General features: G+C 45.2%; 1 protein-coding gene across 6 annotated transcripts in view; it reads left to right on the top strand.

Annotated features, from left to right (window-relative positions):
• Positions 1-13,052, top strand: part of GRAMD1A (GRAM domain containing 1A) — a 106,052-nt gene that overhangs the window by 17,785 nt on the left and 75,215 nt on the right. The window contains exon 1 of one of the 6 annotated variants that reach the window (XM_075191655.1): positions 10,803-11,547. The exons of the other annotated variants lie outside the window; for them this stretch is intronic. Coding sequence (XP_075047756.1) covers positions 11,351-11,547 — 197 coding nt within the window. The 5' untranslated portion in view covers positions 10,803-11,350. Of the gene's footprint in view, positions 1-10,802; positions 11,548-13,052 lie in introns of those variants that run through there. 6 annotated transcript variants of the gene reach the window in all.

Here is a 13,052-nt window from a genome sequence, read left to right as displayed (position 1 = left end):
TGGCACTGTCTAGGCGTAACATGGGGCAATACATTAACAATGGTGATGTGGTTACTGAGCTTGGTGGTATATATTGCTTCTGCATTTAGTATTCTCTAATTTAACATTTATTCATCTATAATGTCCAGAGGAAACGAATACATAGTGTGAATTATCTCCACTGAACAGAATGAGGGCTCGTACTGTGCCGTTGGTCAGGGCTGAAAGTTAAGGACGTTTAAAGGACAAATCTATAAATCCTGTGACTGTCCCAGGAGCAGTTAGTAACTATAATAAAATACAGTATATAGTACTCGGTGTATTATGTCTGGACCTGCGCCATATACTGGGGATCTGTCCCTTTATATGTTAAGCCGTTGTCTTTTGTGTCAGTCTGTGCACAACTTGTTTATCTAGATACTGGCTGCTTGCCGGCAGCTACTGAAATCTGTGTGCCAAGTCCGTGCCAGCCTCAAATGGCCCCTCCCTCACCATCTGTGCACTGTCCACACACACAGGACCTGTCGTGTAACATACAGCACCCGAACGGTCCCCTTTTAAGAGTACCCAGCTCATCCCGTCCTCTGCATCAGTCTGATCTGCCAGCCTGCCCTCCGTATTTACACACAATGCGTGCCAATCCCTCTGTTCATATACAGTATAAGCCAACATAGACTGTCAGAGCCTGCCCTCCCCCCTCCTCCCCTTCCCCGCCGCCGGCCTCCCTCTGTGCCAGTTTGTCAAACCGTTATTGTGATTCTGGACCCTGGCTAATCTCGCCTTCCAGCATTGTTTTCACACCACTTGTAGCACGGATGGCAGAATCGGGCCGCCACGAGACTGACGCATTTTGCCACGGGACAACTGCAGCAAATAAGGTTTAAATTAGAGTGTTGTACTATGGTGCAGAGGAAGTCCTTTCTATGCTGTGCATGGTGCAGCCCAGTTGCATAACATGGAGCTAGATACAGCAGGATTGCATGAGAAAAATGAAATATTATCCAGGGCCCGATTCTGGTGACCGCAGTACACTGTGTATACATCTGATCTATAACTGCTGCCAAGCAGGACAGCCTTAGTTACATCGTACAGACTACCACACTTTAGGTTACAGAGATATTTACTCTCGGTGAAGGGAAAGGTCAGGGACATATTGTCCGTGTATCTATCACTGTTCTTCCTGACTGACGATTCCGGCCGTCGCTCTGCTGTTTCGTCCTTTTTCCGGACCCTTTGTTTCTCCTCTGAGGGGACTTCATTCTCACTGTTGCTGGGATGCTGAGCATGAAAGAAGCGGGGCCAGTATTGGGCCCTGGCACAGCCACGGAGGATGGGAGGGCGGAGGTCAGCTTGGGGCTGCTTCTGAAGCTGCCATCAGTCATCCGTTTGCCTCTTTGCCAAGCTAAAAGTGTTTGTCACGTGGAGTCCAGAGCTTAGATATTTTCTTGCAAGCTGTGACAAAGGTCGTTTCTCAAGGTCGATTTAGACGTGGTAAATAAAAAAAATAAGGCCATGCTGTTCTGGGCAAGCTCATCATTGCCAGCATTGAAGAGTTATTTCCAGGGAGACACTGGAAGAGACAGCTTTAAGTCCAGGCCCCACATCACAAAATAGGCCCCATCAAATGTAGCAGAGAGTAAAACTCTGAACTTTATCTCTTGTTAATTTTAAAGAAAGAAAAGAAATGCCAGTGCCTAGCCGAGAGGGTGATTCAATTATTTTAGTTTAACAAATCTGGCCACACCTCCTCCAATCTCATACCCCCAGCGAATGATGTCACATTTTCCTCAGTGTCTGGGCCTGTTTTCTCCTAATCAATGTGGGGGGGTGGGTTGCACAGAGGACCACAGTTTACTGTTTCCACTAGGGAAAGCTTAGTTTGGAGCTATTGAAGTACTGGTACTTTTTGTTTATTGTTCTGTACTGTTTTACCCTGTCTGTTTTCTGTACTATGCTGCGGAAATCTTGTGGTGCCCTATAAATACTACTACTGGTCAGCACGGTGGCTCAGTGGTTAGCACTTCTGCCTGACAGCACTGGGGTCATGAGTTCAATTCCCAATCATGGCCTTATCTGTGTGGAGTTTGTATGTTCTCCCCGTGTTTGCGTGGGTTTCCTCTGGGTGCTCCGGTTTCCTCACACACTCCAAAGACATAATGGTAGGTTAATTGGCTGCTATCAAATTGACCTTGGTCTCTGTGTGTGTGTGTGTGTGTGTGTGTATGTTAGGGAATTTAGACTGTAAGCTCCAATGGGGCAGGGACTGATGTGAGTGAGTTCTCTGTACAGCGCTGCGGAATTAGTGGCGCTATATAATTAGATGATGATACTACTACTAATAATAATAGACACACTAATTTCTTTGCTGAACTCATCGTTTATACTCTGTTGTATATTTATAAGCCTTACGGACAATTTTCGGAGCATATTGATGGGTTTGACCAACTTGAACAGGAAAGAAGGAAAGTGGGATTTGGGTTCCGTTAAGGACTTCTATTACCACCCTCTACACAGCTAACACAAGACAACAACCCTCTGACCAACATTGCCACACACACAGCCCACTCAATACTTTTACCTTTGCATTCTAGCTGGTCCAGTGTGCAATATGATGTAGCACATGTCCTTGTGTTTCAAACTCCCATTGTCCCATAGATTGTAAGCTTGCGAGCAGGGTTCTCTTACCTCTCTGTCTGTATGTATTACTCAGTATTGTCTTATTTATGTTTGTTCCCAATTGTAAAGTGCTACGGAATTTGCTGGCGCTATATAAATGATGATGATGATGATGACTTCTATATCCGGGTTGTATGGATACTATCAGACGACCAACCTGTATACAGGACAATGGTACATATCAGTATAACTGATCTGTGCTAGCGGACGGGGTTATTACATGTGACCCAGCTGCCAGAGAAGAGTTTGACGTCTGCCCTCTCCAGCACCCTGTTATCTAACCTCTCCCAGGGTAACTGGAGAGCACATTCAAGGTCTGTGTGTTGGAAAAAGGGTCACAGGGATCGTATGGTTCCTGGTATGACCGGCAATTACAATAGAAAGAATAGGTGCACACTAAATATAGCACATGAGAGGCCGCCGCATATGTAATACTGCTCTATCTGCAGGACGTCTAGGTGTGCACAGTGTTAGCAGTGGGGCAGTAGAAAGAGAATCGGGAAGAAAGTGAGGTTCTAGTGATAGCGTTCATATTCCCTTTTCCAAGTCTGGGCCGCCATCCCACCCCTGACTCCCCACACTCCCATCCCTTGTCTCACATGTAATTCGGGCACACGCACATCCATATTTAACTATGAGCGGATCGGAAGAAACGTCTCGTTGAATACGAGATTGAAGCACGCTCGGGTAGACAATAGTCACAGCAGAACGCACAGAAGTAATAAAGTAACAGAATTATTTAAAAAAATAAAAAGGTTGTTTGTTTTTTGTTTTTCATTTTTAGGAAATATATTTATTATGATGTTATTAATGTTTATTGTACTGTTGTACATAAAAAATGCATTTTTACAGTTGCTTCTGATTGCAAACACATGCTCTAGCATTAGATAGCACAGTGGCTCTGTGGTTAGCACTGCTACCGCACAGCGCTGAGGTCATGAGATTGTTCTCCCAACCAGGGCCTTATCTGCGTGGAGTATGTTTGATCTTCCCATGTTTTTCCTCCGGTTGCTCCAAAAACAGGCTAGTAGGTTAGTTGGCTGCTGATAAAAATCAACCTGTGTGTGTTAGGGGATTTAGATTGTAAGCTCCAAAGGCACAGGGACTGATGTGAGTGGCACATATACTCTGTAAAGCGCTGCAGATATAAATGATGGTGATAGCATGTGTGACCGTAATCACTTTCACTCGGCAGTTGTAGCTGGTGCAAGTGATACGACAGAAAAACACGTACGTTAGAGATGCCGAAAGCTTGAATCGGACGTTGCTGGGTGCGCTCCAGCTTGGCACGCCCTCACTGTACACTGACTACCTGCATACGCCCCTTCCTGCCCCATCCGCCAATGAAATTGTAGGCTGTAGTAAGGTCCTTTGCGCTTGAAGATGAATTGTACGTTGCCGAGTTCACTGGCGTATAGTCCGGTTCTGGGCGTACACAGTATGATTTTACACGACATACGGCACGTATCAGCATTTATATTTCTTTGTGCATCAGGCCCTGTGTACATACAAGTCTGTTATGTTTTCTTTTATACATTACATTGGTTTTTCTACACCTTTAACTGTTTGTTCCCATATAGAGTGTGTGTGGAGAGGACAAAAGACCTTTGAAAGCCTTGGCCAACAGCCAATCTCCGGCACCCTCGAGGACATGTAAATAAAGTAATTTTGTGGTTCTAAATAGTCTTTGGCGCCTCCTTATATGATCAGTCTTCACCCATTGAGGCTTATGTAAGTATCTCATCTCGTAACAGGAAATCTAAGTTTTCATGCGGATGCGGAGTTAGATGATTTTCTGCCTATCACCCGCATTCATATACCCCCCAACAGTCCCCGGCAGCGGGACAGGTGGGGCGTCTCCACATCATGTTGGGGGCGTGGCCACGTTACAATAGAGGCGTGGCCACGAAGCACCCAGGGGCTACCTTTAGAAATAGCAACATTTTGTACCCACAGTTGTTGACATCATGACACCTGAGTCCCTGCTTTTAAAACACGTGGGAACTGCACAGAGTGAGTCAGCCAACGCCAGTTTGCATAACATATCCTGAGTGAAATCGCCCTGCGCCCACACAGAAAAGTGGCTGCCCCCATAGTTGTCCTTGCAGATACTGACACTTGCGCCCGCAAGTGCCTGGAGAGGGGACAGTAAGGACCTGTTTGCACACTCATAAACAGGTGCAGAGCGTGATATACACCAGCACATTGTCAGGTGATCAAATAGTGGATGATGATGGTCGCCAGTAATGGCGAATACCTTGTAATTACGGGTTGGTCTCCCGGACTCCCAGGAGAGCAGGCAATTCTCCTGAGATGTGAGTCTCAATGACACGATTGGCGGGGAATCGCGTCATTTTGGCCACGCCCCCCCCCCCCCACGACAAAATGTCTTTCCTACCCCCAGCCACGCACCCTGCTCCGGGATCTCCCAGGGGTAAAAAATGAAAGTCAGCAAGCATGATGTATGTGTATTAGTCGCAAGGCGTATTGGGAAGATTTTCGATGCCTAATAGTGAATGTTTTTTGCAAACAAAGCAAATGGTTCTAAACATGGGCTTTAGGTGACGTATACCTGGGGATCCTCAGATCTGGGGCTCTAATGCGGCCAAGACTGCTTCACGTCCATTATGGCACAAATGAGGAAGAAGCTGAATCTGCTCTGTGAGTTCACAGTTTTCAGCTTTGAAAATAACTTTTTATGCATGTGTAATACTATCAGGTTGTGCGCGTTCTGGTTGTGTCGGGTTGTATGTATGTTTGTTAGTCTGTAGTAGGGACTGGAGATTCCTGTTTGTCGTATGATGGGAACTCTATGGCAGGAACACAAAACCTGTTTGAAAGTAAATTTTACTTACTGTATCTACGTATTTGCATTTATTTCCATGAGTGTGAGTTGCACCATAACATATTGTGGAGATCTCGGAGGGGAGATCAGTGCAGGAGCTGAGGGCATAGCTCCCTGCTCTCGGATTTGTATTTCTCCCAGACTCCCAGGAGAGCAGTGCTACCTCCCAAATCTGTCCACTTCTCGTGATAAGGGGTGGGGCCTAATGATGTGATTCACAGCGAATCGCGTCACCCTAGTCCCGCTCTCGGCAATATTCTCCCACGAATGAGCAGAGAGGGGCAGGGCCTAATGGTGCTCGGCCACGCCTCCTACACTCAGCAACAGGATCTCCCCCTCTCTGGGCGTATGGTGCCACATATCTTGTCAGTTTGGTCACCGTCCCCTAAGGGGAATGCTATAAGCGCATCATAGCACCATGAGAGACATGGCTAAAATTACTTGAGCTGCGATGACATCATCACACATTTCCCTGCGGGGTAGAGGGGCCAAAATGAAAAGATACGTGGCTCTAGCGAAGTGGGTGTGATCCAGGACAGAAGGAATAAGGCCCATAGTGGCCTCAGGTAGAACAGTCCTTTGGTCCTAAATTAAAGTTCTCTAGAAACAATAATATATATTGTCCACGTCTTTATATACTGTATAACCTATAATATATTATTGCATTCTGGGAATTATGATGGCTTAGCACTGCTGTCTCACAGCATTGGGGTCATGTGTTCGATAACCAGAGTCCTGTCCGTGTGTTGTATGTTCTCCCCGTTTTTCCGTGGGTTTCCTCCGGGTGCTCTGGTTTCCTTCCACACTCCAAAAACTTACTGGTAGGTCAATTAGCTGCTGACTAAAATGGTCCCTGGTCTGTGTGTGTTTGTATGTAGGAAACTTAGATTATAAACTCCACTGGAGCAGGGACTAATGTGAACGATTCCATATTCTCTGTACAGCGCTGCAGAATACTGTGGCGCTATATAAGTAAATGAATAATTGTATGTGTTTGAGCCATTTCACATAAATAGTGATATTAGATTCAACATCAAATTGTCATGTTGTGGTGTGAAGCGCCTACATTTTGCGTGATTGCGCTCGCGCGTAAGGGTCAGTGAATGGCTTAGCGCGGGTCTAGTTGGCGGTGACTGTATGAGCTCTCCTTCTGATGGGTATAGATGGGTAATTTGAAGATGAAAGACGGTCAGGCATGTTCTGTTGCAGCCAAATGCACAAATATGATTTTGCGTTGCGTCGTGGGATATTTACACGTACTTACGTAAATCATGGGGGCATTTCCGCAGATCCTTGTAGCTTACCACAAAACCACCTAGGGGTAAATGTATCAAGCTGAGAGTTTTCCGGCGGGTTTGAAAAACCAATCAGATTCTAGCTGTCATCTCTTTAGTACATTCTACAAAATGACAGCTAGAATCTGATTGGTTGCTATAGGCAACATCTCCACCTTATCAAATCCGCCGGAAAACTCTCAGCTTGATACATTTACCCCCTGGTATTTACACATAGGAGATACAAATATACATATAAATATACAAATGTAACACATTCTCACAAATGTATTTATGACTTGAATTTACCATATGTTATGAGAAAAAAGGAAATGTTTAATTGAATTTATGAGGTTGCCCAAAATTATAGCAACGAATTTGAGGTGATGTTTTTACTGTTACCAAAATGAGCATCTCCCCGCCCCTTAATGGCCCCCAAATGATCAAAGTGGGGTCATGCTCCTTACGCATTTTTGCAAAATGAGCCAAATCTACGGTCTACATTTTTACAGCCTCGTAAGCAGGGCCGGACTGGCCATCTGGCACTTCTGGCAAATGCCAGAAGGGCCGATGACTGGATGGGCCGGCCCCACTCCTCCCGTCATCTTGGTGGCTGGTTCCTTTCCAGGAACCAGCCACCTCTGCTGCGCTCCTCAGCTCCCTCCCCCCGTTATGCTGTGCAGTTACACTGGTGAGTTTCCTGGGTTGTTTTTTTTTACTGAAGGGGAGGTGCCCGCTATTTTTGCGGGGGTGCCGCGATTTCGGGGGGGGGGGGTCGCGTGGGTGCCCTCATTCTCGTGCGGGGGGGGGGGGGTCCAGAGTGTGGAAGAGCCATGGGGTGCTGGGAAAGGGGGTGAGATAGCCAGAGGGTGCTGGGAGAGGGGGTGAGAGCCACGGGGTGCTGAGAGAGGGGGTGAGAGAGCCGAAGGGGGTGCTGGGAGAGGGGGTGAGAGAGCCAAAGTGGAAGGGGGCGCTGGGAGAGGGGGTGAGAGAGCCAGGGGGAAGGGGGCGCTGGGAGAGGGGGTGAGAGAGCCAGGGTGGTAGGGGGTGCAGGAAGAGGAGTGAGAGAGCTCGGGGGGTAGAGGGTGCAGGAAGACGTGTGAGAGAGCCAGGGGAGTAGGTGGTACAGGAAGATGTGTGAGAGCCAGCGGAGAAGGTGGTGCAGGGGGTTAAGTGAGAGGGACAAAGGCGAAGATGGTGCAGGGGTATAGGTAAAAGAAAGTGTAAAGGGAGAGACATCTTAAGAATTCGAATGTCAGGGATGCAGCTATCATAAAACACAGGTACTAATGAAGAATGGAAATGCACAGAGAGGACAAGTGTTAAAAAAAATAACAAATCAAGCCTTCATACTCCATTCACTTATATTTTCTATACCCCCACTCCTAAATTTCTGCTTCGACCACTGCCCTCTATTCCTGCTCCCGACTGGCTGTGTGAGCTGACAGCTGCTGATCCCTCCTTGCCCAGCGCCCAGTAGGAGAACAGAACACAGGATGCCATAATCAGGTAAGTTCATATATTTTCTCGTGTGCAATATGTTTTTAACCATCCTTTCTTGAACTGGGAACACTACAGCGTATCCAATAATGTTTAACACTATGTATTGCTCATTATTGCGCTGTAATGTTTTTTGCATATTTATCTGTACAGAGATTTTTAATTAAGAGGAAAAAACATTGCTTGTCATAAATTTATCTGTAATTGTGTCAATATATCTATTTTTGTTTGCATTGTAAATGATGTATTAAGCTGCTCTTGGGACTCACACTCAGTATCTGATATGCTGTACCAATTTTTATTTGTGAATGAGTTTTTGTCTGAGCTTTACTAATGATTTGGGGGCACTACTATGGCATAATGTTATTTGGGGTCACTATTGTGGCATAATATGATTTGGAGGCACTGTTGTGACATAATATGATTTGTGGGCACTACTGTATGGTATATGTTTTGGGGGCACTACTATGCCATAATATGATTTGTGGGCACTTCTGCATGACCAAATATGAATTGAGGCTAATACTATGTGGCATAATATGACCTTGGGGCACTACGATGTGGCATAATATGAACTGGGCACACTACGGTGTGGCATCATATGAACTTCTGCCAAAGGCAAGTCTTTCATTGTTGAATATGATGGGAGCCCAAAGAAGTTGCTGTATCGGGGCCCAAAATTCCTCTTGTCAGCCCTGCCTGTGAGTCAAGGGGGTAGACGTCTCCAGGTAAATAATCTAAATGTTTCCTATCTAATCAAACTGATGGATCACATCCAATTATTTCTCACCCACCTCCTCTATCCCCCTTAATTTATATACTGTGTTATTTAAAATGAATAGAAAAAACGCATATCCAATTACTGTAGTAAAACAAAAATATTTTTCTCTGGCATTTTGCTGTAGATGGAAATACTTTTAATGCGGCCGTGTGGGTTCAACTGATCATTCAATAGTTATGTTTTTTTTAGATATATGTTAGTTTTATTTCATGTGGAATGATTCATGAAAATTCTGCCATTACTATTTAATTGAGGGAAAAGGGTACCTGTTACCTATATGTGTGTAAGTATTCTGTTCGTTGTTGCTATTTTGTGGGAGATTTGAAAAAAGCAAAACATTGTTTCCTACAGTGGCGTCTGTATAATTGGTGGTATTGCTGTAGTATGGGGTGGCGCGTGCTGGTGGCAATGTTGTAGTGTGTTTGGTGCTTAGTATTGCTAATAAGTAGGAGAGGGTATTGCTATAATGTGGGGGGTGATGCTGGACACTGTAATGTGGGGGGTGATGCTGGACACTGTAATGTGGGGGGTGACGCTGGACGCTGTAATGTGGGGGGTGATGCTGGACACTGTAATGTGGGGGGTGATGCTGGACACTGTAATGTGGGGGGTGATGCCGGTTGCTGTAATGTGGGGATGATTGATGTAGTATGAGTGTGTGTGGGGGGTTATTTATTGCTGTAATTTGGGTACTAATAATGTATTGTCATGGTATTTATTGATGTAATTGGGGTGCTAATAATGTAATGTAATGGGCCTGTGTGCTTTAAATGTCAGGGCTGATTTTTAGTCCCAGTCCGGCCCTGCTCGTAAGTAACCCTTAGAATGTTCTGCAGATTGCATAATTGGGGCAGCACAGTGGCCTAGTGGTTAGCACTTCTGCCTCACAGCACTGGGGTCATGAGTTAAATTCCCGACCATGGCCTTATCTGTGAGGAGTTTCTATGTTCTCCTCGTGTTTGCGTGGGTTTCCTCCGGGTGCTCTGGTTTCCTCCCTCACTCCAAAAACATATTAGTAGGTCAATTGGCTGCTATCAAAATTGACCCTAGTCTCTCTGTCTGTCTGTGTGTGTCTATATTAGGGAATTTAGTCTGTAAGCTCCAGTGGGGGAGGGACTGATGTGAATGAGTTCTCTGTACAGCGCTGCGGAATTAGTGGTGCTATATAAATAAATGATGATGATGATAATGAACAGCAAAGAAATAAAAATAAACTGTCAAGTACAATCTATGTAACCTATTTTTTTTAAGTAATTGCATAGAGGTTATTAATCAATTTCAACATTGTATAAATGAGTGGTCAATATGTGCTTTATGTAAACATAAATTTACATATAATTGCTTTTCAAAAGAGTCGCTCCAGATTTTTGAACTGTTTATTTATGAACATTTATTTACATAGCTGAGCTTTGCAATTGGGAACAAACGCAGTGATAAAACAAGACCTGAGTATTGACAAACAGACGAAAAGCTGACAATCCACAGGACTGTGAGCTTGGAGAACTGTTGGAAATTCCAGAGTCGGCGGCTTTGACCTTGAGCTTTGGGTAATGAAGGCCCATGAATCTGATGCAGGGCTCTCTGTATATACATAAATATTACAGCTGACCGGCTGAGCTGTACACAGTGTGAATCATTGCACAAGGCGGTCTGCATCCCATGCACTGCAGATCATCTTGTGCATCATTACAGAGTGACGCCCAGTCCTGGGCTACGTAACATCCTAGGGACCCTGGCTTGGATATTGCAGAATCTGGGCTGTGACACGGTCTGCCAGTTGCATTATTCCTCTTTCCTCATTTCCCATCCCCTTGTACAGAAGGGGAGGGGAGAGGAGACTAACAGCGCTGGGGGGAGGCCTGGTGTCAAATTTCGGAGTCCTTAGATGCTGAAGGAAAGAGAGAGAGAGAGAGAGAGGGATCCATACAGGCAGCTGGGAAGGGGGAACAGAAACAGCCACACAAAGACCGACTAAGAAAAGAGACAAGATGGGTACTCAAAGGTTTGGATACAGATAGAAGCCGGCAGATGTGGAGGCCAGACACACACAGACACACAAAGGAAGCAGATGTGGACAGTTAGACACACAGTGTAGTCACACACACCGAGACAGCCAGAGAAAGGATGAAAAGGAGAGGGACTGTTTCCGTGCCAAGAAAATTGTGACAGGAAGGATACAACAATTAAGCACACACAACACGGCGACCCCAAATCACACGCTTGCCCCCTGGCCAGAGACCGGCAAGCCTGCACACACACACACACACACACAAAATAAATCAAAGAGAGGATGACATGATACACAGTGACACACCGATAGAGAGACGCACACAACCGACACTCTGCAACAACGCTGCACAGACACATCTACGGGCGCTGGAGCTCGCCCGCCGAGAGAGCCATGTATCCGATATCTGCAGATGCTCCGACGTGGACGTTGGCTTGAAAAACCGGGACTGCGAGGGACATGCGGAGCCCCCCACTATGATTGAGTGAGTCTGAACCCCCCCCCCCCCCCCTCCCCCCCACTTCCTCTGTGTTTACAGCCGGTCTGCTCAGCATACAATGGGGCCTGGGTCGTTCATGCATTTTGCTACCATTGTGGAATTAGACTTTCTGTCACCTCTGTTACTGTGAGATACAGAACAGGAAACACATTGTGTCAAAGGAGCAGATCTATGGTGCAAGCAGCTGCTTTTATCTCTATGGTCGGGCATGTTGATTTCTGATAGCGAATGAATGGGAATCGCTAGCAGTACACACGTATCTGCTGGTGGCCACCGAGGTTGGCTTTGTCCTGACGGTGCCCGCACAGGGCACACGTGCACAGTGTCTCGGGGATACAATATTGCAATTGTTTAGTGTTGAAACGTGGCAGCAGCAGTATGAATAAGACATACACAAGTCTGCCTCTGATTCCTGCAGAGCTCTACGCAGAAAGGTTTGTTTCTCAGCCTGCGTCAATTCAGTGTAAAGCAGATTATTCTCTGAAAATGAAAGTATTGCACAGGGAGCAATAGAAAAAACTATGCTTATGGTTCTGTAACTTGGTTTAGGAAGTGTCAGCAAATTGCACTGTACAATGTGACTATTAGTCTCCAAACGTGACTGCAGCTTACCGGGGAGGATAGTTTGTGGCCTGGAGTACCAGGGCCCCCCAATATTATGTGACCATTGTTATAATGTATTTTATCTAATAACTCGCTGTCTGTACAGAATAAGAATGCCAAGTATTGTATGCAGACAGCTTAAATACAAGTATAGAGAGGTAGTACTAAGCAGCTGATCATGAATGTAGAACAAGCTGTCAGAACAAGAGAACTGGTACTGTACATTTGTCCTACATACTGAATTAGAACATATACTGAGAATTACATGCAGGGAAGTGATACTGTATGGTTTGTCCTACATACTAAATTAGAACATATACTGAGAATTACATGCAGGGAAGTGATAGTGTACATTTGTCCTACATACTGAATAAGAAGATATACTGAGGATTACATGCAGAACAAGATAATTGGCACTGCATGTTTGTCCTACAATCTAAATATGAACTTGAAATGCTGAACTTGATTTACATGACTTGTTTCATTCTACCTAACTCTGTAACATATACTAAGAATAACACACAGAACATGAGAAGTAGTAGTGTCCAATAGTCTTTGCATACAGAACACAAACAACCACTGAGATTTGCAGACAGAACTAGAGAGGTAATAGAATGTATTTGACCATAAAGGAAGAACCAACTTTCAGGACAAAAGAAGTGATACTGTACATTTAAATATACGTACTGAATCAGAATAGATACTGAGAATTACATGCAAAGCGATAGAAGTGGTCCTTTGCAGCAAATTACTACTATATTATACTTTTATCTATAAAACACTTCAATCACTCACATCATTCCTTGCACCAGGGGAGCTTACAGTCTAAATTCTCTACAACACACACTAATGTTAACCTACTAGTATGTTTCTGGAGTGTGGGAGGA

This window comes from Mixophyes fleayi, chromosome 11, assembly GCF_038048845.1.
Source record: "Mixophyes fleayi isolate aMixFle1 chromosome 11, aMixFle1.hap1, whole genome shotgun sequence".
In the NCBI taxonomy this organism is placed as follows: Eukaryota; Metazoa; Chordata; class Amphibia; order Anura; family Limnodynastidae; genus Mixophyes; species Mixophyes fleayi.
This window is presented reverse-complemented; position numbering and strand designations above follow the sequence as displayed.